Below are 26047 nucleotides of genomic sequence, written 5' to 3' on the forward strand. Positions count from 1 at the left end.
TGTGCCAGCTCTCTCCGCGGTATTCATTCCGGGGGTGGAAAATTGGCAGGCAGATTTTCTCAGCCGTCAGATTCTGGATCAAGGGGAATGGTCTCTTCATCCAGAGATATTTCACCAATTGTGCCTTCGTTGGGGCACCCCGGATGTGTTGGCATCTCGGCTCAACAGGAAGGTGCAGAGGTTTGTAGCCCGCTCCCGCGATCCTCTAGCAGACGCCGCAGACGCGCTGGTCGCCCCGTGGGGGCAGTATCAGCTACTGTATGCCTTTCCTCCTCTCAAATTGCTGCCGAAACTTCTTCGCAGGATAAAGGTGGAGGGAATTCCAGTTATCCTGGTAGCTCCGGACTGGCCTCGTCTGGCCTGGTACGCTGACTTGGTCAGGCTGGTCGCGGACGCTCCTTGGCGACTTCCTCTCAGGGAGGATCTGCTGTCTCAGGGACCGATCTTCCATCCTGCTTTACGATCGATGGCAAATGGAAGAGCACAAAAAGCCGCACAACCGGTTGAAGATGCAAAAAGTTAAAATCCAAATTTATTTTGCAGGCAAAAAGATAAAATCATCCAAGATGAAACCAAAACAGTCGGAGACATGGGGGGGAAAAAGGGGGAGCACAGCGGTTGACGCGTTTCACGGAATCTTCCGCTTAGTCGTAACCATTTACGATCGATGGCTTTAACGGCCTGGCTGTTAAGACCCAGGTGCTGAAGGAGAAGGGGTTGTCAGCTTCAGTTATTCCTACTCTAATTAAAGTGAGGAAAGCGACTTCCAGAAAAGTCTATCATCGCACATGGAAGTCTTATATCGCGTGGTGTGAATCCCTTGGGTTTCCTCCACGTTCTTACTCGGTGGCCCGAATATTGGCTTTTCTGCAACAGGGGGTTGAGCAGAAACTGTCCTTGAGCACTATCAAGGGTCAGGTTTCAGCGTTAGCAATCTTCTTTCAGAAGCCTCTGGATTCTCATTCCTTGGTGCGGAATTTCATCCAGGGGGTGCGACACCTGGCTCCACCGGTGCGCGCGCCCTTGCCGCCCTGGGATCTTAATTTGGTGTTGTCGGTTCTTCAGAAACCTCCCTTTGAAAATATTAGGGAGATTCCCTTGCTTACTTTATCCCAGAAGGTGGCCTTTTTGGTGGCTATTACTTCTGCACGCAGGGTGTCAGAACTGGCCGCATTGTCCTGTCGTTCCCCATATCTGGTGGTTCATAGGGATAAGGTGGTTCTTCGTCCGAATCCATCCTTCTTTCCTAAGGTGGTTTCAGATTTCCATCTAAATGAGGATATTATGCTACCTTCCCTGTGTCCTAAGCCCAGTCATCCTCGGGAGTTTGCGTTACACTCCTTGGATGTGGTTCGGGCGATCAGGGTGTACTTGACTACTACGGAATCTTTCCGTGAGACGGATTCACTGTTTGTGATCACGGATGGCCCTAGAAAGGGGTTGCCTGCATCTGCCGCGACTATCTCCAGATGGATCAGACAGACGGTGGTGCAGGCTTATTCTATTAAGGGTCGGGTTCCTCCGTTCCCTGTTAAGGCGCACTCCACTTGGGCGCTTAGTGCTTCCTGGGCCTTCCTCCATCAGGCGTCAGTGGTTCAGGTTTGCAAGGCGGCTACCTGGTCGTCGGTTCATACCTTTACAAAATTTTATAAAGTTGATGTGCTGGCATCGGCGGATGCCTCTTTTGGCCGCAAGGTTCTGCAGGCCGCTGTTTGAGGAGACCGGTGGTCTACCTCGAGGGTTTTTTTTCTGTTGGGTTTTCAGTTGAGTCTCATCCTTTTGTCCGATGAGCCTTTAAGACTTCTGGTTGGCACCGGTTGGGCCTTCTGGATTGGATTTTGATTTCTGTTATCCCACCCCTCATTTGTGGCACTGCTTTGGGACGTCCCTACTGATATTAATCAAAGAGGACTGCGTCTGTCAATGAGCGACAGAGAAAATTGGATTTTTGACTTACCGTAAAATCCTTTTCTCTTAAGCTCATTGACAGACGCAGTACCCGCCCCTCTATTTTGAGTTGGGTTGGGTAAAATTCTCTGACACTGCTTTGTTACATAACTGACATCCTGTAGCAGGGAGAGAGAGGATATACTCTCTGGGACTGCCCCTAAGGTGTGGCCAGAACGTTTTTCCTGCCTAGTGTCCTACTCCTGTAGGGGGCAGTATAACCCTACTGATATTAATCAAAGAGGACTGCGTCTGTCAATGAGCTTAAGAGAAAAGGATTTTACGGTAAGTCAAAAATCCAATTTTCTTGCTTCTAAAAGCTGCCATGACCAGCATAGCACGGATTTGTTACTTTTTTTTGTTGTACTCGTGGCAAAATCACATCACTTTAAAACATAAGTAATAAACACAAAACAAATCATTATGCAACCAGTATATATTCAGTGTTCTGAAATGCTTGGCTGATACAGAACTTTTAGGAACAGTATTAAAACTAACACAACATAACGATTCATGGATCTCACACACTTCTAAGGTTGCCCATACACGATAAAATTTTCATACAATTTTTCTAAACGTAAATTTCATTTTTTTCTTGGGATTCTCCTTACCTTGAGATTTTCCCATTATCTTAAGCTCAGAATACAAAGTGAGATTAGCTGAGTTTGAAGGTTTATATATATATATATATATATATATATATATATATATATATAGGGATGGTGAGGTCAGTATTTAGACTTTATTGGAAAACCTAGTTTTCCAACTTATGTGGTTTCCTGCGTCTTTATAATCAGATTTATATACACCCAATTTATGGTTTTCTGTTAACTATCCTTGGTGGGCAAGTTTATACCTTCAAGCTCAGCTTAATATCACATACAATCTCCACATACATCTATACAATGGTATGCAATCTTATATAACGACTAAAAATACACTTAAATGTCTATACAGCAAATATACAAGTTTTAGAGGGAGAATTCACTATCACACACAGTACTGCTTTGTAACCGGGTTTCAGACCCTGGGGTATCAGACCCCATCTTATCTTTGGGGCTTCAGACCCTGGGGTATCAGACCCCATCTTATCTTTGGGAATATCAGATTCCTGGGAGGCACTAAAATTAGCGGTTAACTGGGTACCGTTAATCTGCTCTGACAGTATAGGGTGATAATAAATAAAAAATAAAATTACTCACCCAATACTGTGTTATGGCAGATCCCAACTTTCTGAAATCAAACTGTTAGCTCAAATCTCGTCAGGAGGCAATTTACAAGATGATATACGGCCCTTCAGTTGCTAACCCCCCTGTATAGTGAATTCTCTCTCTTCCAGCCGGGAGATGCGAGGACACAGAGCACTTAAGCAAGGCGTAGACACATCTGTTTATTTCAAGTTTCGCTCACACATTTAAAGGATATTTGGGTGGCAAAAACTGCTTGAAACTGGTTACAATTCATGAGTCAATTTAACAATAGAACATATCTCACAGAAAACAATACATAAAAGGGTCCTTGTGTTCCCTATACATCTGTGTCAATATGAGGTGTCTTGTGTCGGAGATTGTGTTTTGTGGGAGAGTCGATCCGTCTGTGTTCAGCTATCTGATGTGTTAATGAATGAATGGAAAGGTGTTTAACATGTCAACTCCTATCAATGTCTTGTCGTCTATATGCAAAATATCCAACTGCCAGGTGTCCAAATGAATGAATGGAAAGGTGTTTAACATGTCAACTCCTATCAATGTCTTGTTGTCTATATGCAAAATATCCAACTGTCAAGTGTAGTCTGGCTCGTTAATAGGTAAGGGGCCCACATTCCATTGGAAAGTGGGCATGAGCTGAAATATATTATGAAATATAATAAGGCACGTTAATACAATCTTTCAGACCACAACCCCTGTAAAGTGTGCTGTAGGTTGCTCTGACGGGAATAAAAACCTCCCTGTTCACCAAAAACAATAGAATACTCCCTGGAATAATGTTCTACCAATCCTTAGCCCAGCAAGTTTCTTTGATTCTTTGTGCGAATACAAATAACTGTGTGGTCATAAAAATAACTGCATGCTAAATACAATCCCAGACACCAGTGTTCATCTTCTGAGCGCAGGTTTACTATTGGTTTTGAGAAGATTATACATTAGCAACTGTAAAAAGGATTAGGCATTTTCTAAACAGAAAACCTGGGTGGATAGGCAGTTGAGAGCGTTGATTAGGGTTTGGAATACCGCTTTTAAATCAGGTGATAGGGAGGCATATTGGATGGCAACTGGAAAGTTAAGAGTAGGGATTAGTGGTATAAAGGTGTAAATTAAGGCTAGAGACAGGTCTGGGCAGACCCCTTGGCAAGCTTCCCCATACTCATAGACACTGTTTTTCCAGAGTTGCTCTGCCTTCACCTCCACAGTCAGCTTCCATTGGACCTCTGGGTTCAGCCACACTTTCTGGTCCACTAGGGTGACTGTCTGTGACCACCATCCACAGCAAACAGGAGGAGAGACAGCCATCATCCTCCTCCTGGGACCGCCCAAAGATCCCCTGTCACATGCCTGCGCCCTTGACTTTAATAACTTATTCCAGGATGCACCACTGTTGATACATTTTTTCTGATTGAGATTGAGTGCCCACTTTGCTCCATATACCCCAGATTGCATAGATGGGATAAATCCCAATTTGTTTTTGCTTAGAAGTGGGGACTGAGGAAGTTTTATTCATTTCCACACCACCAATCTTATTTTAGTTGCAGAGCAAAGCTTGCCAAAGATTCTTCAACACCCCACTCTTGGATGCCTGTTCCAGGCTCCCACATGGGCTGTGGCTTCATCTTCCTGGTCCTATGACAATACATGACACAGTAATGATGTAGGGGCTGCCAGATGAAGCAACAGCCATCAGAAGGGAACCAGGAATTCAGCACCCCTTGATGAATGTCAGATGGAGAAGATTTTTAGCTAACATTGCTCTGCATCAGCAAAGATCAACCTAGGTGATGGGTCAGATATTAACATTTACATTTTGAAGCTACGCAATGTGAGTAAATGTTTTTGTACAGTAAAAAAGTAAAGTGAAACTTTCCTAGGAAAAACACATAGGGGCTGCCATTGTCATCCTTCTTTTGAAAATCTTAGCTGCTTGGCAACTATGATGAGATACACTATATTACCAAAAGTATTGGGACACCTGCCTTTCAACGCACATGAACTTTAATGGCATCCCAGTCTTAGTCTGTTGGGTTCAATGTTGCGTTGGCCCACCCTTTGTAGCTATAACAGCTTCAACTCTTTTGGGTAGGCTGTCCACAAGGTTTAGGAGTGTGTCTATGGGAATATTTGACCATTCTTCTGGAAGCGCATTTGTGAGGTCAGGCACTGATGTGAACAAGGAGGTCTGGCTCACAGTTTCCACTCTAATTCATCCCAAATGTGTTCTATCGGGTTGAGTTCAGGACTCTGTGCAGGCCAGTCAAGTTCCTCCACCCCAAACTGCTCAATCATGTCTTTATGGACCTTGCTTTGGGCACTGGTCCAAATCATTTGGTGGAGGAGGTATTATGGTTTGGGGTTGTTTTTCAAGAGTCAGGCTTTGCCCTTTAGTTTCAGCAAAGGGAACTCTTAAGGTGTCAGCATATCAAGATATTTTAGCCAATTTTATGCTCCCAACTTTGTGGGAACAGTTTGGGGATTGCCCCAACCTGTTCCAAAGTGACTGCGCACCAGTGCACAAACAAGGTCCAAAAAGACATGGATGAGCGAGTTTGGGGTGGAGGAACTTGACTGGCCTACATAGAGTCCTGAACTCAACCCAATAGAACACCTTTGGGATGAATTAGAGTGGAGACTGCGAGCCAGACCTTCTGGTACACATCAGTGCCTGACCTCACAAATGCGCCTCTGGAAGAATAGTCAAACATTCCCATAGACCCACTCCTAAACCTTGTGGACAGCCTTCCCAGAAGAGTTAAGGCTGTTATAGCTGCAAAGGGTGGGTTAACTCAATATTGAACCCTACAGGCTAAGACTGGGATGCCATTAAAGTTCATGTGCGTGTAAAGGCAGGCGTCCCAATACTTTTGGTAATATAGTATACGTCAATAAATTACTTACAATAACTGACCCTGAACTAGTATGCCGGTCAGGAAAGTCAGAGTAAAGTCAAAAGTACTTTTATGCACACTTATTGTGGGTTAGTGACTCGAAATATAGAAAACTGAAGGTCAGCCAGACAACTATTAATGTCATAATTAGAAGTAAATAAAAACAACTGCCTTTTTCCTTAAGAAGAGGGCTCCCTGAAAGGAAACCTGTAATGAAAACATACGATGACAATGCTGACCTCTCCATCTACAGAATACTAGTTGTTGGGCTTTCATGTTGATCCAGTGACTTCAATACTTTGAGGCTTTTTACATGAAACAAATATGCATATTAGGAAATATGCCTTTACTCCAGGTTTCTAATCTGGATCATTCTTGGTTGGACTAATTTTGAATTCATATATTCCTGCTTGGCTAAAAGCATGATCCTTGAGCATCATTAAGGCTTGACAATTGTGTTGCTTTAAAGTGGAGTTCTGGCCTATTTTGCAACTTCAGTGATTCCTGGAGTGCTCGCTATGCTGATCAACAATTGGGCATTTTCAATTTTTTTCGGGGGGTCCCTTACCTTATTTTTAGGGCATTTTTGATTGTACTTCCTCCTTCTCCCCCCCCCCCTCTGTGGCCACGGCCAGTGACATCACTTCTGCCTTTGCATTGCATCCTGGGAGCTGTTTGTCATCACTCCCAGGAGGCTGGAATCAGGAAGAACTCCCAGAACACTCCCTGGAATCAGGATGAAGGACACAGCAGATTACACTGCGGCTTCAGATGCCAACTTCTAAGATGGCCACGCCCAGACAGCGTTTTTAAAACTACGATTTTGACTAAAATTCAATACTGTACACCTTGTAAGTATGAAAATAGCGGTTCTGTAAAGTTTATAAATCCGGCAGGCCTCTCTTTGTAATAAAACCCTGTCAAAATCTTTCCCCTCGCAGGTTTAGGGTGGACAAGATTAAGTGCAAATAAGGGAATATTAGATGGATAAAAGTTATGTTTCAAATTAACGTGCCTAAAATAGGGGTAGAGACTTGGCCACTGTAAACTGCTTTAGGATGCTCATATATCTGCTTCCTAAATTGGCATTTAGTCTTGCCTGATGTAAAGAAACCCACACTGTCACGACAATAAATATACCACCCCAACCATTTTAAATGAGGTAATGTGTATGGACCCGAAAATAGACCCATCAGGTAAAGTGTACATATCAACCTCACTGAGCAACTGGCACAAGGTGCAAGAGTCACATGTAAAGCTGCCCTACCCTGTGGTCAGGGCCGGTGCTAGACTATTTTGCTCCCTAGGCTATATATATATATATATATATATATATATATATATATATATATAATATTAAAAGACTGATGATTTTGTTATTATAATAAGACTGCTGCTTTTGTATATATTATATTTAATGCTGATATAATATTGGGGATCGCCCAAGACTGCTGCTTTTTTATATATTATATTTACTGCTGATATTATATTTTAGCAGTAAATATTATATATACAAAGTCAGCAGTTATGTGAGATCCCCAATATTGTATATCAGCAGTAAATATAATATATACAAAAGTAGCAGTCTTGTGTGATCCCCAATTTTATATATATAACTGATATATAATATTGGAGATCACACAAGACTGTTGCTTTTGTATTTATTAATAAAACGTAAAAGTGTAGCGCTAAAGGTAAAAAATATTAAATAGTGTCCAAATGAATAAACAGCTGATAATCACAATACTGTGTATATGAGAAAAAAGGAAAAAATTAGTGTCCAAATGAATAAGTCCCATAGAAAACTGGTGTGAAGTCAAATCAATCCGCATGCACAATAATCCAAAGGGAGATCTTCCCGTGACACCAAGGGTATGTGGAAGAAAGGAACACCTCTGTGATGGGATAATAAAAGCAGCTTACCAGATTTCCATGGCTACTCAACTTAATGAGTCAGCCTCTCCCAGCTTTTAATCAAGACCACTGAAGATCTGATATTACATGGATGCTTATTCAGTACAGATGAACCACCTCTCAAGTTGTGTAAAGGGATCAATACAGGATAAAGTTTCCTCAAAATTTTCCAACAGTCATAAATGAATATGTAAGGAAAAAGAAAACGAAGCCCATAGCGTAATCCCGTTTAAAATCACAATCTTATTTATTTAAAATGGTACTCACAGTGTGTCATGAATAAAAGGCAAATCAATTGATATTCCAAGGGATAGAGGTGCGGCGTCCCGCAGGTTATCCCAGGCAATAAGAAAATGAAGGTCGGCAAAAGTTGCAAGGGGCGTGTGGACGTTGCGTCTGGAGTCGCCAACGTTTCGTCTCAATAGACTTCTATTTTCCTGCTGATATATAATATTGGGGAATGGGGATCACACAAGACTGCTGTTTATTTTTACTGCTGATATAATTTTATATTATATAATTTATATTATATCATATTAATATAATCACACACTGGTCCGTCCGTCCCCATCTCTTCTCTCATCTTACCTTTTCTTCTCAGCTCCACACCGTGTGGTACAGCCAGGGGCTCCTCTGCTCTGTTGTGGGTGGGACTGGAAGAGGTAATGATATCACGCTGAGACGCTGCGCTCAGCCCCTTATTGGCTGGAAGCGCCTGGCACGGCAGCAATCCCAGTATCCTGTCAAAATACCGCTACCCATCAGAAAATGTAATGGAAATTATGTTCTGAGCAAAAAATGCTTACTGCGCAAGCGCCATGCATTCCAATGCTATGCGTTCTATTAGGTTTCTTAATCTGAGAGAACACAGGGGCAGCAGCGGACATCTTCTTACACCGCAGCAAGTCTTCAATTTCACGCTTATTTTAGCAGTGAACTCTCCTTATATAATGAAATATAATTATACATGATTATATTTTATTATAGTAAATACAGCGACATGCCTGCAGGCAGAAGGTGGCAACGGCCATCTTAGTACACCCCGCACTGCTCAGTGCCAAACTGATTATATATTGAAATATAAGGTGAGTTGACTGCTAAAAAAAGGTGTGAAATTGAAAACTTGCTTGGGTGTAACAAGATGCCCACTGCTGCCTTCATGTTCTGTAAGATTAGAAAACCTATGGAAATGCATAGCGGCCATGTCAGAAATGCATAGCGCATGTGCAATAAGCATATTTGTTTGCAACGTCACTTACCTTGCATTTTCTGATTGGTAGCGGTATTCTGATAGAAAACTGGCACAGTGCTGACAGCCAGGCCGTAGCCTAATCATATTCTTGATCTGGATTGGCGGGATCTGGAGGCGGCGAACATGTCATCAACCAATCTAATTTGTGCACACAGGCAGCAGAGATGACTGTAACCGTGTGAAGCCTGCACTTGCAAAGTGAGTGACAAAAAGCCAGCAGAGCCGTGGAGTCTCACAGTGTGGCGCCAGCCATGGCCGCTGCCTAGTTCGCCTAGTGGGAGCGCCGACCCTGCTAGTGGTGGGCTTTTTGTTATGTACATTTTGATATATATAAACAAAAAGTGCAGCACTAAAAAATCTAAAATAATAATAATGAGTGTCCAAATCTGTGCTGTGAGGAAATATAAATATAACGAGAACAATAGTCACAAATCAAACTATGATGAGGCTAGTTAGTCTGCCAAGAATCCAATCAGAGAAAATTGTAAGTCCTTGGAAAAGCGTGTCATCCAAATGCAGTAATGAATGTAGGGAGAGGATCTTCTGGCTATATAGGTTAAATGAAAAACCATCCTGGGATATAAAGACCTGGAACAAACTGGTGTCTCTGCTGCCAAAGAAAGGTCTGTTTTTGGCCTTCCCTAAAATTGCGGATTGGTAACTTCCTCTCCCTACATTCATTACTGCGTTACAGCACAGATTTGGACACTCATTTATTATTATTATATTCGATTTTTTAGCGCTGCACTTTTTGTTTCCATGTCTTTCTGAGGGTTATATATTCATCTTTGTGTGCTAGCTGCTGTTGCTACATTTGGTTTACCAGCGCTCACTTTCTTTATGTGTGACATTTTAACCACTTCAGCCCCCGGAAGGTTTTACCCCCTTAATGACCAGGCCATTTTTTGCGATTTGGCACTGCATTGCTTTAACTGACAATTGCGCGGTCATGCAGTGCCGTATCCAAATACAATTGATGTTCTTTTTTTCCCACAAATAGAGCTTTCTTTAGGTGGTATTTGATTCCCTCTGCGGTTTTTCGTTGTTGCGCTATAAACAAAAAAAGAGCGTCAATTTTTAAAAAACAAAAATATTTTCTATTTTCAGCTATAAAACATTCCCAATAAAAAAATTTAAAAAATAGTTTTTTTTTTAACCACTTGCCGACCGCCGCACGACTATCTACGTCGGCGGTCAGCCCCTCACAGGCAAAGTGACGTAGGTCTACGTCACTAGCTTGTGAGGGTCTAGGGAGCGAGTGCGCGCCCCCGGAGGCGCGCTCCCGCTCCCGAGTGGTCACGGACCCCCCCGCGCGTGTGACCGGCGGACCCGATGTCCGCCGGCCACTCTGCGATCGGCGGGGGAGAAGGAGAAAGTCAGGCAGCTTGTGTAAACAAGCTGCCTGTCATTCTCCTCGCTGTATGAGAGCTGATCATCTGGATCTACTATGTAGATCCGTTGATCACTCTGCATACAGCTGAAGCCCCAGCCAATCACAGTTAGAATCACGCCCCTAGGGACACACACAGCCCCTCCCTCTCAAATAAAGTTAACCCCTTCACTACCAGTGTATTTTTACAGTAACAGTGCATATGTATAGCACTGATTACTGTAGAAATGTCACTGGTAACCCCAAAAGTGTCAAAAATGTCAGTCAAGGGTCCGATCTGTCCGCCGCAATGTCGCAGTACCGCAAAAAAAATCGCAGATCGCCGCCATTACGCGTTAAAAAAAAAAACAACAAAAATGACAAAAATCTTTCCCTTAGTTAGTAAACGCAATAACTTTTGCGCAAACCAATCAAAATACGCTTTTTGCGATTTTTTTTACCAAACATAGGTAGCATAAAACAAATTGGCCGAAAATTTTAAAAAATTTTGATTTTTACATTTTTTTGGGGGGAATTTCATATAAAAAAAAAGGGAAAAATATTGCTATTTTTGCAAAATGGACGCTCTTTTTTTGTTTATAGCGCGTGATCAAAAAATCGCACAGGTGATCAAATACCGCCAAAAGAAAGCTCTGTTTGTGGGAAAAAAAGGACGCCAAATTCGTTTAGGTACAGCGTCGCACGACCGCGCAATTCTCCGTTAAAGTCACGCAGTGCCGAATCGCAAAATACCCCCTGGTCGGAATGGGGGTAAAATCTTCCGGGGCTTAAGTGGTTAAGCAGTTTAAGCCAATTTGTATTCTGCTACATATTTTTGGTAAAACAAATTCCAAAAACCGTATAATAATTGGTTTGTGCAAAAGTTATAGCGTTTACAAACTACAGGATAGATTTATGGACTTTTTATTTATTTATTTTTTATTAATAATGGCGGCGATCAGCGATTTTTATCGGGACTGCGACATTGCAGCGGACAAATCTGACACTAAAGCTATGTTCACTTCTTGCCGTTGCTATTTACAGGTGTTTTTTAGGCATTTTTTCAGGTGTTTTTATGGGTGATTTTATGGGTGTTTTTACAGGCGTTTTACAGGCGTTTTACAGGCGTTTTTACAGACGTTTTTAGATTGACAAGTGACCAATGGAAAAAATAAAAACGCCTGTAATCTGCCCAAAAAGAAGCTCATGTACTTTTTTGAGAGTTGGGCGTTTTGCTTAAAACGTCAAAACGCTCACATGTGAACAGGGGCCTTTGAAATGAATAGGATTTGTCTTGTTGGGCGTTTTTTGAGCTGATCCTAGATCAGAAAAACGCCCCAAAAATGCCCCAAAACGCCTACATGTGAACTTAGCCTAAGTGAAACTTTTTGGGGACCAGTGACATTAATACAGTGATCAGTGCTAAATAATATGCACTGTTCCTGTATACATGACACTGGCAGGGAAGGGGTTAACACTGTGGGGGTGATCAAGGGGTTAAATGTGTTCCCTAGATGTCCTTGCTAACTGTGTGGGGGGGGGGATGGATTGAACAGAGGCAGAGAGAGATCTGTGATTTAGCTTAGCTGAATCACACGATCTTTCCCTGCCTCTCTGACAGGAGAGCCGCCTTGCATTGTTTACATTCCAGACGGCTCTCCTGTCAGTTTCTCTGAAGATCGTGAGAGGCCGGCGGCAATTGATCTCACTCCTTCCGCTGTCTGCCTCCCGCTGTGTCTAATCACAGCGGAAGAGCGGCTCTGGCGGCAAAACTGCATGCACATAATCACATAGATCTACGTGATTATGCGCAGCCGAGCCGCCCTGCCTCAGTAAATCTGAGTGGGGTGGTCGACAAGTGGTTAATATATCCATGGTTGAGAAGTCTACCAAAATGATTGTGCTTTCATCCTAAAATATTGTTTATTAGTACCATGGAGGTATAATTGGAGATTGACTAAAGGCAATACTGCATACTAGTAGTACCAGATTGACACTGGCCACGTGCAGTATAGTATTACCTGCACTAATATTTATGTATAGGCTGGTAGTTCTAATCCCCTCTGGGTCAAATTTACATATGCTGAAAGGGGATCTTTACTGACAAATACATTTGAGATTGTACTAGTTATGAGAGCGATTAAGCCCCAGAAATAAATGTGATTTTAAAAAAACAAATAAAAAAAGCTTCTAAACTTTACAATAGAAGTCTGGCCCTTTCCTTCTTGCGCGCTACAGGATTTGATACAGACACAGTTTACCACTTAAGCCCCGGAAGATTTTACCCCCTTCCTGACCAGGGCCTATTATGCGATTCGGCACTGCGTGACTTTAACGGACAATTGCGCGGTCGTGCGACGCTGTACCTAAATGAATTTGGCGTCCTTTTTTTCCCACAAACAGAGCTTTCTTTTGGTGATATTTGATCACCTGTGCGATTTTTTGATCATGCGCTATAAACAAAAAAAGAGAGTCAATTTTGCAAAAATAACAATATTTTCACATTTTTTTATATGAAATTCCCCCAAAAAAAATGTAAAAATCAAAATTTTTTAACATTTTAGGCCAATTTTTTTTTTTTACCATATGTTTGGTAAAAAAAATCGCAAAAAGCGTATTTTGATTGGTTTGCGCAAAAGTTATTGCGTTTACTAACAAAGGGAAAGATTTTTGTAATTTTTGTTGTTTTTTTTTTAACGAGTAATGGCGGCGATCTGCGATTTTTTTTGCGGTACTGCGACATTGGGGCGGACAGATCGGACCCTTGACTGACATTTTTGACACTTTTGGGGTTACCAGTGACATTACTACAGTAATCAGTGCTATATATATGCACTGTTACTGTAAAAATGACTCTGGCAGTGAAGGAGTTAACTGTATTGGAGAGGGAGGGGTTAAGTGTGTCCTAGGGGCGTACTTCTAACTGTGATTGGCTGTGTGTGTAAGAACAATGATCCATAGTAGAACCGTTTGATCATCATTCTTACACAGGGAGAACTGACAGGTGGCTTTGTTTACATTAGCTGCCTGCCTTTCTCCTACTGTCACGATTGCGAGTGCCCAGCGGACATCGGGCACACGCTCGGGGGTGTCCGTGACCGAGCGGGAGCGCGCCTCCGGCGGCGCGCACTCGCTCCCCACACCCTTACAGGCTAGCGACGTATCCCTATGTCGCTCTGCCTGTGAGGGGCTGACTGCCGACGTAAATAGTTGTGCGGCAGTCGGCAAGTGGTTAAAAGAGACCCATAGATACAGTACATGGTATTGTATATTTTTACAAAGTGATCAATTTTAAAATACTTTAAATCCATTATGGCAGTTGTGCCAAAATCTGTTCGCAGTCAACATAAAGCCACTTTTATTCAAACCTTCTGGTTTAATGTTATAGTGTCTCTCAAACTTAGGAAACCGCTGAAAGGAGCACTCATTAATAGAGTAGGAAAGCACCAGTATCTCATTTAGTTCACAATTTCGTTTTCCTGTCAGGGACTCAGTGCCCACTCCACTACATGTTCTCATTATGCAGGAAACTGCGCAAAGTCATTTGCTGTGTGAGTCACATCAGATCTCATTCATTTTAATCAGGCTGGGATGAAATACAAAGTACCAAAAGAGCCTTGTTCTCTTCTATACCATATGTGTACAGCACTCATAGCAAATGATTTTATGTTATCACAATCCAGCATTGTGGTAGTCAATATGCATACTTCTTTGTGCCTTTGTGATTTTAGTCAACAAAATTGCCATTGAAGAAGGGATAGAATTCATTTCAGTTGTATTCACAGAGGATCATTTCTTTCCAGTCTTTTCATTCTTTGTAATCTTGGAGAATGAAAGATATGCGGATGGCATTAGGGCACTGTTATAATACGAAAACAGTAGATTACGAATATTTAAGGTTTCTATACCACACAGGGGGTCTGCCAGTTTCAGGTAGGCTCACTGTGACTTGTTATTACTAAACTAAAATCTGCATTTTTGCCATTTATATGAAAAAGATGGCAGAGACTTCTTAGAAATCAAATATGCCTAAAGTGCTGTTTTTGTTCTTTAAGTACATCTAAGGAAAACCTGCATCCAATTTGAATAAGTGTGAGCCCAGCCTCACAAACCCATAACTGGCATACAGACCAATAAGGCTTGTTAATATATGTCTTTGATTAACCAGTTGCCGACCACCCACCACAGATATACTGTGGCAGGGCAGCTCAGCTGCGCAAAATTACATAGATCTACATGATTTTGTGCACGCGGTCTCGGCAGCGCATATGCGCCGCTGGAGCCTCCCTCCTGATGTGTTTAGACACAGCGGTAGGTGGCCTGCGGGCAATCGTCAGAGAAACTGACAGAAGACCCGCCTGCTTATGTTAACAAAGCAGGCGAATCTTCTGTCACACAGGCAGGGAGAGACCAGGAGTTTCAGCTAAGCTGAAACCCCGATCTCTCTGTGCCTGTCGCAGAGCCCTCCCCCCCCCCACAGTGAGTAACCACCAACAGTCATACATTAACCCCTTTGTTTACCCCCAGTGTTAACACCTTCCCTGCCAATGTCATTTATACAGTAACAGCGCATATTATTTAGCACTGATTACTGTATTAATGTCACTGGTCCCCATAAAGTGTCAAAAATGTAATTTAGGGGTCCGATCTGTCCGCCGCAATGTCCCAGTCCCGCTAAAAATCACTGATCGCCGTCATTACTAATAAAAACAAGAAATAAAATAAAACATCCAAAGATATATCCTGTGATTTGTAAACGCTATAACTTTTGTGCAAACTGATTAAAATACGCTTTTTGGGATATTAAAAATATGTAGCAGAATACAAATTGGCCTAAACTGATAAAAAAAAATATGATTTTTTTAAATTTTTTTATTGGGAATGTTTTATAGCAGAAAGTTAAAAATATGGCGTTTATCTCAAAATTGTCACTCTTTTTTTGTTTATAGCGCAAAATCTAAAAACTGCACAGGTGATAAAATACCACTAAACAAAAGCTCCATTTGTGGGAAAAAAAGGACATCAATTGTATTTGGGTACAGCGTCGCACGACCGCGCAATTTTTCGGTAAAGTAACGCAGTGCCGAATCGCAAACAAATGGCCTGGTCATTAAGGGGGTAAAACCTTCCGGAGCTGAAGTGGTTAAAGTGCGTTATGGAAATGCAACCTGAAGGAATTTTACTATATCATTGTGTCTTTCAGGAGCCCGTATAAAATAATGTTAACACAGGGAAAAAATATAATATAGTGTGCTTTTTTGCATTTTAATTCTGTATACCATATGACCAATAGACTGCACTAAAAATTGTTATGACAGAGACAGCCAGGAGTGCCGCCAGACCGGGGCAATTAAGGCACATACCCCAGGTCTTCTAATGGAGGCCCCAAGTACTTCAGGTAGTACTGCATATTCTTTTGAATCCATTTAACATTTAGCAATCTTGATATTTTTAGTTTTAGCCAACATATTGATAAAAAAAAACTGTTGTGACCGGAGACCAATTCATTTTTATTAAAAAATATTTTGCATAGATCCAGATTTGATCAAAAAAAAATGAAGAAAATCAGACATTCCCAAGTATCAGCCTAATTCTGTAGGGCTTAGAAATGCAGTAGGTTGTGGTGGGAGCTGTGGAAATGCAAGTTCTTTTTGGCTTGAGACTTCTCTCAATAAAGGCTGGTGCACTGATTGGTTATTTCTAAGGGAGTGCAACAGGAATAAGGGGTAGAGGTCTAAGTGTCCTGGATCTTTGGGGACTCTAGCAATGCCCTAGGAGACAGCTTTCCATGTGGAGCACATTAATACACTCTGCAGCATTTCAAACTGATATGGCAGCCCCTCTCCATTGATATCTTTGTTTCAGGCTACAGATTGATTTACTTTTTATAATTTGTGTTTCTTAAGGCAATCACAGTTTTGGTAGGCATGGGACAATCACCTGTGTATAGTCATTTCAGTCACTTGAAGTATGGTGGTTAGCTTGAGTACATACTCAAAACATATACATTGAGATCAGGGCTCTGTGGGATCCAAACCATCACTTCCAGGACTCCTTGTTCTTTTTTACACTGAAGATAGTTCTTATTGACATTGGCTGCATGTTTCTGCTGCAGAATATATTTAGGGCCAATCACATGCCACCCTGATGGTATGGTATGATGGATAAGTATCTGGCTGTATTTCTCAGTATTGAGGACACCATTGATCCTGACCAAATCTCCAACTCCATTTGCTGAAATGCAGTCCCAAACTTGCAAGGAACCTCCACCTTGCTTCATTGTTGCCAGCAGACACTGATTTTTTAACCCTTCACAAACAAACTGCCTTTTGCTACAGTCAAATAATTCAAATGTTGACTCATCCGTCCAGAGCACCTGCTGCCATTTTCCTGCAGCCCAGTTCCTATGTTTTCAAACTTAGGACATAGAAACAAGGCTCAACTATGCACACGGTCACACCAAACATTGATTTGATTTATGTTCTGTTCATTTGCTTTTCATTTTGTTAACCAGTTCTGGACCGGAAGGATTTGCACCCTTAATGACCAGGCCCTATTTTGCGACTCGGCACTGCGTTATGTAACGGACAATTGCGTGGTCGTGCGACGCTGTACCAAAACAAAATTGCATCTTTTTTTTTCCCCACAAATAGAGCTTTCTTTTGGTGGTATTTGATCACCTGTGCGATTTTTATTTTTTTAAATTATAAACAAAAACAGTGACAATTTTGAAAAAAAAAAAAAAACAATATTTTTCACTTTCTGCTATATAACATTCCCCCCCCCCTCCCCCCCAAAATGTAAAAATCAAAATTTTTTTAACATTTTAGGCCAATTTGTTTTCTGCTACATATTTTTGGTAGAAAAAATTGCAATAAGCATATTTTGATTGGTTTGCGCAAAAGTTATCGCGTCTATTAACTACGGGATAGATTTATGTCATTTTTTTATTGTTTTTTGTGGGACTGCGACATTGCGGCGGACAGATCGGACCCCTAACTGACATTTGTGACACTTTTGGGGCTACCAGTGGCATTACTACAGTAATCAGTGCTAAAAATATCCACTATTACTGTAATAATGACACTGGCACAGAAGGGGTTAACAGTATAGGTGATCAAGGGGTTTAATGTGACCCTAGGGGAGTGATTCTAACTGTGGGGGGGGCGTGGCTATTGAGATGACTACAGAGACATGTGATCCTATATAGCAGGATCACATGAGCTCTGCGACCATCCCAGGGAGATGGATGGTCGGCTGTGTTTACAACAGCCAACCATCCTTCTCTCTCAGTGGGTAACGATCGCAGGTGTCAGGCGGCAATCAGAGCTGCCTGACACACGCGCCGGCTTCCCTCAGGCGAGCTACGTAGGTCTACGTAATTTTGCCTGCCCGAGCCACCCTGCCGCAGTAAAAAGGCGGCGGGTGGTCGGGAACTGGTTAAGTGATAAGAATAAGCTATTAACACTCTATTTTGGAAAGCTTTTTTAATTTACAGCATTTTTGTCACACCTGAGGACTTTTGCACAGTACTGTATATATCAAATATTCATCTCTTGTACTTTTTCATATTTTATAATATTACAACTAGGAATTAAAATAAATTGCAGACATCCTGCAATTACAGCATTAATTCATTTGAAGTAACCTGCCAGCTTTATATATTGGAATATTTTTGGGCAAATTATCTCTAGCTCTGTCAGATTTTTGGTGAATAATATCTTTCTACATATTCTTAGTTGGATTGATGTGTAGGATTTGACTAGGGCACTTCAAGTTAAGGCAATATGCGCAGCTGTGGGGGTATGTTTTCGGGTCCTTCTCTTGATGGAAGGTTAACCCCCACCCCAGTGTCAGGTCTCTTTCATCCTGAAATGGGTTTACTTTAAAATATGCCAGTGTTTGGCACTGTCTATCTTGCCCTCAGTCTGGACCAGTTTTCCATCCTTACTGATGTAAAGCGCACTTTACTGGGAAGATGTTTTTTTAGGGTGTTGTGCGGTGTAAATTTAAATTTTAGCCTCATCAAACCAGAGAACATTTTTCCACAAGTTTGCTGTGTATTCCACTCAGACTCCTGAGGGTAGCTCACTGGTCTTAATGATGATGTTTGTTTAGCTATCAACAAATTTAGACAAGTTAACAGAAAAAAATATATGTAAATAATTTCAAACTTGGCTACCATGCTGGTAAGTGCTAAATGATGGAGTTTTTTACAGTAAGGGCAATAAGATTGTGGAACTCTCTACCACAAATGGTGGTAACTGTGGGGAGTATGGCTACTTCTAAAAGACTCTTGGACATTTATCTCAAAGATCAAAACATTCAGGGGTATGGGAAATGAATACGTCCACACACACCTACACAGGTTGAACTGGATGGACTGTTGTCTTTAATCAACCTCAACTACTATGTAACTATGATTTAAAATTAAATCCATTGCAATTCCAGGCTGTGAAACACCAAAAATAGACACACATACATAATGTACATGCTTTATTTATTGTCTTGTATAAAATAACGCAGAGGTGCCTAAACTATTGCCACAACGAATATTTTAAAAATTCTATACAATTATAGGTCTTCTTCTGCAAAACAACCTGAAACACACTAGTCCATGAAGGGACTAACAAATGGAGTCATGCTGTAACTAAAAGCCAAACTCTAAATTGCTTTCTGGCTCCAAAAAAGCTCCTAGGTTGCTAAAGCTAAATATAATTGGATCTAGTTTGTTTATTTTTTCTGCACAATTATGCAAACTGTACATGAGTTCGAACAGCATACAAGAGAAAGAAAAAAAGGATGTGAAGAAAAAAATAGTTATTTCTACTGTAAAGAATGTAATGTGTGTCGCACCCTGCAGGTAGGTGCTAGGTAAATGTATAGTGGGCTTTGTCTGCCTAACAGCAGAGCCATGATTTCTTTTGGTCAGGTAGGTTGTCATGGCTCCCACTTGTGTCTGCTGAGAGGGGAGTCTCCCCACTGGCCCTGTGAAAGGCTTTTCTTTGGGCAGTGGAGGAAACCCAATCAGAGACACATTCAGGCTTGTAACTACCCTAGAAGGCAGATTCTGCCGCAGAGGATTCTGGGAGTAGGTATAAGTTTGAGGGGATCGCACAACTCATTGTCTTTGGTGGGAAACAGAGTCCCAGGAGGGAGAGTGCGGCTGTCTCTCCTCCTGTCAGAGGAAGTGGATGTCTCTGGGTGCTGCCTGAGAATCCAGAGGGTGCTGAGTTGAGCTGAAGGGGATCCGATGTGCTGGGAACCAGCAGAGAGAGAGAGGGGTCCAGTCCCAGGAAAGCCTACAAAGGTAGTGAGTACTGTGGATTGTCTCTGGGGGTCTACCTAGTGTTAGAGGGGACCACTCCGGAGAAGGTTCTGGGATCCAAGTGTCAGCTAGCTGTAAAGAGGGTGCCTGGTCAGAGGACCCTGAATTTAGAGGGGGTACCTAGTCAGAGGACCCTGAAGTGTAAAGGGGGCACCTGCAGTTTGGGCCCTGAAGAGTCAGTGCACAGTGGGAGTGCATCAGTTGGGAGTTGCAGCAGCACAGGAATTTACAAAGAGCTACCTCCAGCTAGCGCAAGGCTGGGGGGGAGCTGTTTAGTGACTTTTGAGCAAAGCAGTGTCAGAAGTTATGTATTCTTCAGTCCTGGATCTTCTGGACTAAAGTTGAGGTTCCAGCACAGTGTTCAGCATTAAAGCTTATTCAAGCGTCAGGAAGCATTGGCTAGCGTCGGCTGGCGTCAAGGCAGCGCTAACAAGCATTTTTGTGAAGAAGAGTCCCAAACTTGTACCTAGTTGAGCCAAAGGAGTATCCCACTCATTCTCTTCTCCCATCCCTTAAATACAATAAAACAACAATCCAAAGATGCCGGAATTGTCATTGACTCAGTTCTCACACCTGGGGTCACAGCTCACATGGGCTATGGAGGTAACCGGTAGCAATGGCAGACCCAGTGGGTAAATGAGAAAGCATGGCAGTTATGCTGTGCCCTCCTATAGGCTTCTGGCTTAGAAGTACAGTAGTTGCCCTCTCTAGACTTCATAGGCTTAGGAGCAGTTATTTAATGTACTTGTATATAGAGAGTGACAATAGTGTGCAAGTCCAAATAATTTAAGAATGTGTAGTCAGTATATCTCAGCATCTCAGAATAAACTGCATTGGTAGATTGGCAAATGAAAATTGAAATGGAATTAAACTGTATATAACCTTCAAGTTCCTTTTATTACTCTGTTCCTCTAAGACTCTAGGTAAAGGCTCGTACACACAGTAAGAAAATCGGGCGAACATTTTCGTCCAAAGAATTTTCATACGATTTTCGTATAGTATAGTGTGTACAGTACTTTCTAAAGACGATTCAGAATTTTTGTACGAAAATTCTCGAAGGGACAAACTCCAAAATTTTTCTCATACGGAAAAAAACAAACGATTTTCATTTAATGTGTACCACTTTCTTACGAGTACAAGAAAAATCAGAAAAGAAAGACTGCATGATCAGAAACAATAAGCATAAAAAAAAGCCTTTGTTGTACGAGAATTTTTCGTACGAAATTTCGTTCATCGGTTCTGATTTGCTGTGAAACAACGAGGAAAATCAGACGATCGTTCACCCGATTTTCTTATAGTGTGTCATTCATTTGGATTACAAACATGCACAGACTTTACAAATAATTTAGATATTAAACACAAAAATTACATATTCAATACAGGGCACTTATACTTCAATACCGCTTCAATACTAGTCACTTTTTCCCTCTTCCCACCCAGGCCAATTTTCAGCTTCAGCACTGCCACACTTTGAATGACAATTGCGCGATCATGCAGTGCTGTACCCAAATGAATTTTCACACAAACAGAGCTTTCTTTTGATTGTATTTAATCACCACTGGGTTTTTTATTTTTTGCTAAAAAAACTAAAAAAATACTGAAAGATTTGAAAGGAAAAGTTTTAGTTTTTGTAAGAAATTTTTGTAAATAAGTAATTTTTCTTCTTCACTGATGAGGCAATGATGGGCATTGATAAGGCAGCACTTATGGGCACGATGAGATGGCACTGAAGAGGAGGCACTAATATGCTGCACTGATAGGTGGCACTAATATGCGGCACTGATGAGCACTGATAGGCGGCACTTATGGGCAATGATAGGTGGAACAGATAGGCGGCCCTGATGGGTGGCACTGATGGGCAGCACTGATGACCAGGAACTTATGGGGACTGAAAGGCAGCACTGACTGGCATCACTGAAGGGCACAGATTGGCTTAACTGATGGACACAAATTGGCTTCACTGATGGCACAGATTGGCATCACTGATGGCACAGATTGTCATCAAAGATGGTCACTGACTAGCATCACTGCTGGGCACTTTTAGGGCAGTGCCCTAATTACCTGTACCTTTCTTTCCTACGAGGAGATGCCGCTGATCGACTCTCCTCTCCTCACACTTTGTCAGTGCGAGGCAAGGAGAGACGATTACCGACACTTCCATGATTACATGTGATCAGCTGTGATTGGACATAGCTGATCACATGGGTAAAGATCTGCTTTATCAGCTCTTTACTGAGATTGGGATCGTGCCGTGTCCCAGGGACAGTGTGCCCGCGATCGCCGCGCTGGTCCCAGAATGACTCTCCATATAGGGGTACTTTTTCCGCTGACACCTTTTCACTTCCCTCCAATGTAAGGGGCCTTTCTACAATTACCACCAATTTAAGGGGACACTACAATGGCCACCAATGTAAGAAAGCATTTTTCCTCTAAGCACCAATGGTGAGAGACACTACAATTTTAATTCCCTTTGTTTCTTTTCTGGGTTTTATTTTTGATGATGTCATGTCATAAGTATCACTGAAAACAATATTTACTATTCACTGGAGTGCCTGGATGTGCAGTAGGTGGGATCTGCTGTCTCAGGCTGTCAGCGGGGACACAAGAGGCTGAGCCAGCTGCCAGTCAGGCATCTTGGCAAACCCTATCATTGAGTGGGCTTTAGTCCGCTGTCAGCTGTATCTGGGTCACAGTAGTGCAGAACTAAGTGAACTCCTGTGACTCACAGCAGAAGTATAGCCAAAATAGCTTTGCCCATACTTTTCCTTTTACATGGAGCAAGCATTTACTGCACTGGCTTACAAAGTTACAAATAATCTTGTCAGGATGTTTGAGAAATTAATTGAGTCAGCAATATTTATTGTTGAATCAAGTCGATGTAAAACAGTGCCTCCAATATAAAAAAAATAATAATTAAACTGACCAATAATTCTTCCTGAGATTATGCATATATTCTTTTAAGCACAATAAAATTGGGTGCTATTGTTTGGAAAAAAAAAAAATGAATAAAATTGGGTGAATGTATGGATTGTGAAACTATAAAAAGTTTCACAATAAGTCACTTAACAAACATCATTAAGAGTCCTATGTGATAGTGTGACACAGACACGGAGATTATAACCACAATGAATTCCTCTATTTACCCCACTAAAATATATGTATATACTAGATCAAATCAAGTGATTCATTACCTCTCGTAGACAGCATAACCACTTATAACGAAACCTGGCAGACAATCTCCATTTGACAGATTACAACCATTATTCTCCTGCAAAAAGTATAAAGGCCCCAAATCCTCTAGGTCCTCTAGTACCCAAGGTGAAGTGCCCGCACCCTAAGCTGAAATTCATTGGGGAAGGAGGGGTGCTGCACAGCAAAGATGCCTGAGGATGGTACGATCATGCCTGTGTGTCCAAATATAGCATCCAGGCAAAGGAAGGCCTCAAAAAACAAAGCCATTGACCCTGGAGTTGTCAGTTTATAGATCATGGAAAATACAGGTTATCGTAGCATGTGCAGAGCACTGCAACAAAACTGGGTGTAATTTAGTTATAACAAGCAAAGTAGAAAAGAGACATGTTTTAATTAACATTACAGTAACTAAATATTTTTTCTTTAATCTGGGAACTAAAACAGCTTATTATTCATCAACCTTTAATTGCAAAAATACTTTAGGTTATTGTAGTCGTATAAGTGCACTCGTAAAAATACTTGAGTACCGTCTATAATACTTTTTTTAATTTGAATCTAAATTTTCAGGACAAGCTTTTGGGGTGTAGCCCCTTTTTCAAGGTCCAAGGAGTACGAATACACAAACATACACATCAATCATAAATAAACTTAGTATAGTTAGTGAGGTTTGGGAGGGGGTAAATGTCAGAGCAGAGAAGGGTTGGTAAGTGATTTACAAAACTGAGGTCCACATTTAGACCATTATCTTTTGTGTCAAATAGAACTATTATTCCTAGTTAAAAAATGTTCATTTCTTGAGTAGTTTTGAAGTTCCCTTTAAGAACCAAAACATGTCATGTCTTCAATAGTGTGTGTGTTTCTTTATGTTTTTTTTTTTTTTTTTTTTTTTTTAATCAAAGATTGTCTTATTAATATTCTGCTAAGACTTTGTGTATTAGAACTGTTTGGACCTTGAAGAAAGGGGTATACCACGAAAGCTTGTCTCAAATCTTTGAATGTTAGTGCAAATAAAAAAAAGTATCATGGACAATACTCAATTGCTTTGAATGCAAAAATGCAAAAGAATGGTAAACTTATTTACAACAGAAATAAAGCATATTTTTAAAAATTAGTTTATTTTTTAAAGGGGTCTTGCACATGAGTGGTGGTGATATCATAAACACAAGTACAGCCAAAGGGCAAATGCAAAAAATAGAAAGCACTGCCATATGCACAAGTACAGCAGTGCTCATCCATTGACATCCATGGAAGGCTGTATACTTCACCTGGGCAGAGGAAATATACTGGCAAATACGTTAAAAGCACTCACCTGCCCATGTGCAAGAGGCACTGGAGATGCAAAGAAATGACTCTCTCTTGTTGCATGTCATTAACAGCTTTTGCATTTTGCAGGCCTTTGAAATTATGAAGGTTACACATGGGAAAGACCATTCTCTGACTCGGGATTTAACACAACTGCTCCAGGATTGTGAGATTGGTTTGAGGCAAACATAAGTCGACTTAACTACAATCAGCATCTACTATTGTCTTCAACAGTCACAATGGTTGCATTGATCTTCCACTGTTTTTTTACGTATACAACTGGAACCCAAAACACAACATTTTTATGAAAGGAAAATATGTAATAAAATTACAGCATTTGTAAAACTGTTTTCAAATCATGTTGAGTCTCTTTTATTGTTAGATGCCAGAACAATTGTAGCTATGTGCAAATGGATATAACATCATTGTAACATTTTCTCTATTAAATGTAACTAAAACCATAAAGAATAGTATTTGCACATATTGTAAAGGTTGGTCAAAACAGTAAATAAAGGAAATCTTTCCATTCAAGCTTAGAAATTTGAAAAGCTTTCACAATCTCTTTAATCAAATGTTCTTACATTTTAATGGCAATATACGTGAATCAGCCATAGCATTATGACCACCCATCATACCTGCCTAATATAGAGTAGGCCCCCTTTTGCCTCCAAAACAGCCCTGACTGATTGAGACATGGACTCCACTAAATCTCTGAATATATGCAGTGGTATCATGTACACGAGTGGTGGTGCCATAGGTGTGCGCAGCCTATTGCATTGGGGTGTGCACCCCAAAGCTCAAACACAGAGCAACAGAGGCAGTGGCTAGGGATGTACACATGATGATATGCTTCCCAGCCATGGCAGAAATTACAGAGTGCAAAGAACATGTGAACGAGTCCTTCATTTTTGTTTTTTATATTTTTTTTCATTTACATTTTTATTTATATTTTACATTTTTCAACTGCTTTTTTGGGGGCTTGGTTAAATATCAGGGTTCTACACAGAACCTACATTTAGGACTGAGAAAGAGACTGAGGACAGGATGGAGGCGCAGATTCTAGAACTGACCCCCCCTGCAGCCCAGCCGGAAGGAAGGGAGAGGGGGAGAAGCTATCAGAGCTGTAGAGGAAGGAATAAGAGGAATTCGGTATCTGCAATACGGCGGTACAGCTGGTCCTCTTGCTCGGCAGGTGTCCAGGCTACCCTTTTGAATTAATAGGACACGGGCCTGATATAGAAGGGCAGGCTGTACTGCCTTTTCATCGACTCTGGGGCACAGGGCGATTAGGGTGTGCCCCGGCACACTCGGCACACGCCTATGGGTGGTGCTATCATAAACACATGTACAATGTATGGGCAAATGTAAAAAATAGAAAGCAATGCCAATTACACAAGTACAGCAGTGCACAGCCATTCATGTTAAAGGGAGGTTGTATACTGCACCTGGGCTCCCTGGGTGGAAGAAATACACCGGCAATTATGTTGAATGCTCTCACCTGCCCATGTGCAAGAGACACTACAGAAAGGGTCTTTCCGATCAGGTCTGCCTGTCAGTTTTTCAGGTGGACCTGATCGGATGCTCCATGTACCCCTATGGAGCAGCGGATGTCAGCGGGGAAGTCTGCTGGCACTTGCTGCTATCCGA

The 26047-nt window shown here is 41.5% G+C and overlaps 1 protein-coding gene across 1 annotated transcript in view; it reads left to right on the forward strand.

Moving 5' to 3' along the window:
* The window catches only part of SMYD3 (SET and MYND domain containing 3), a 915592-nt gene extending 890852 nt beyond the window's left edge, over positions 1-24740 (forward strand). Inside the window, exon 13 of the mRNA XM_082249576.1 lies at positions 24491-24740. Coding sequence (XP_082105702.1) covers positions 24491-24592 — 102 coding nt within the window. The 3' untranslated portion in view covers positions 24593-24740. The remainder of the gene's footprint in view (positions 1-24490) is intronic.
* The last annotated feature ends 1307 nt before the right edge of the window (positions 24741-26047 follow it).

This window comes from Pelophylax lessonae, assembly GCF_965119305.1.
Source record: "Pelophylax lessonae genome assembly, chromosome: 3".
NCBI lineage: Eukaryota > Metazoa > Chordata > Amphibia > Anura > Ranidae > Pelophylax > Pelophylax lessonae.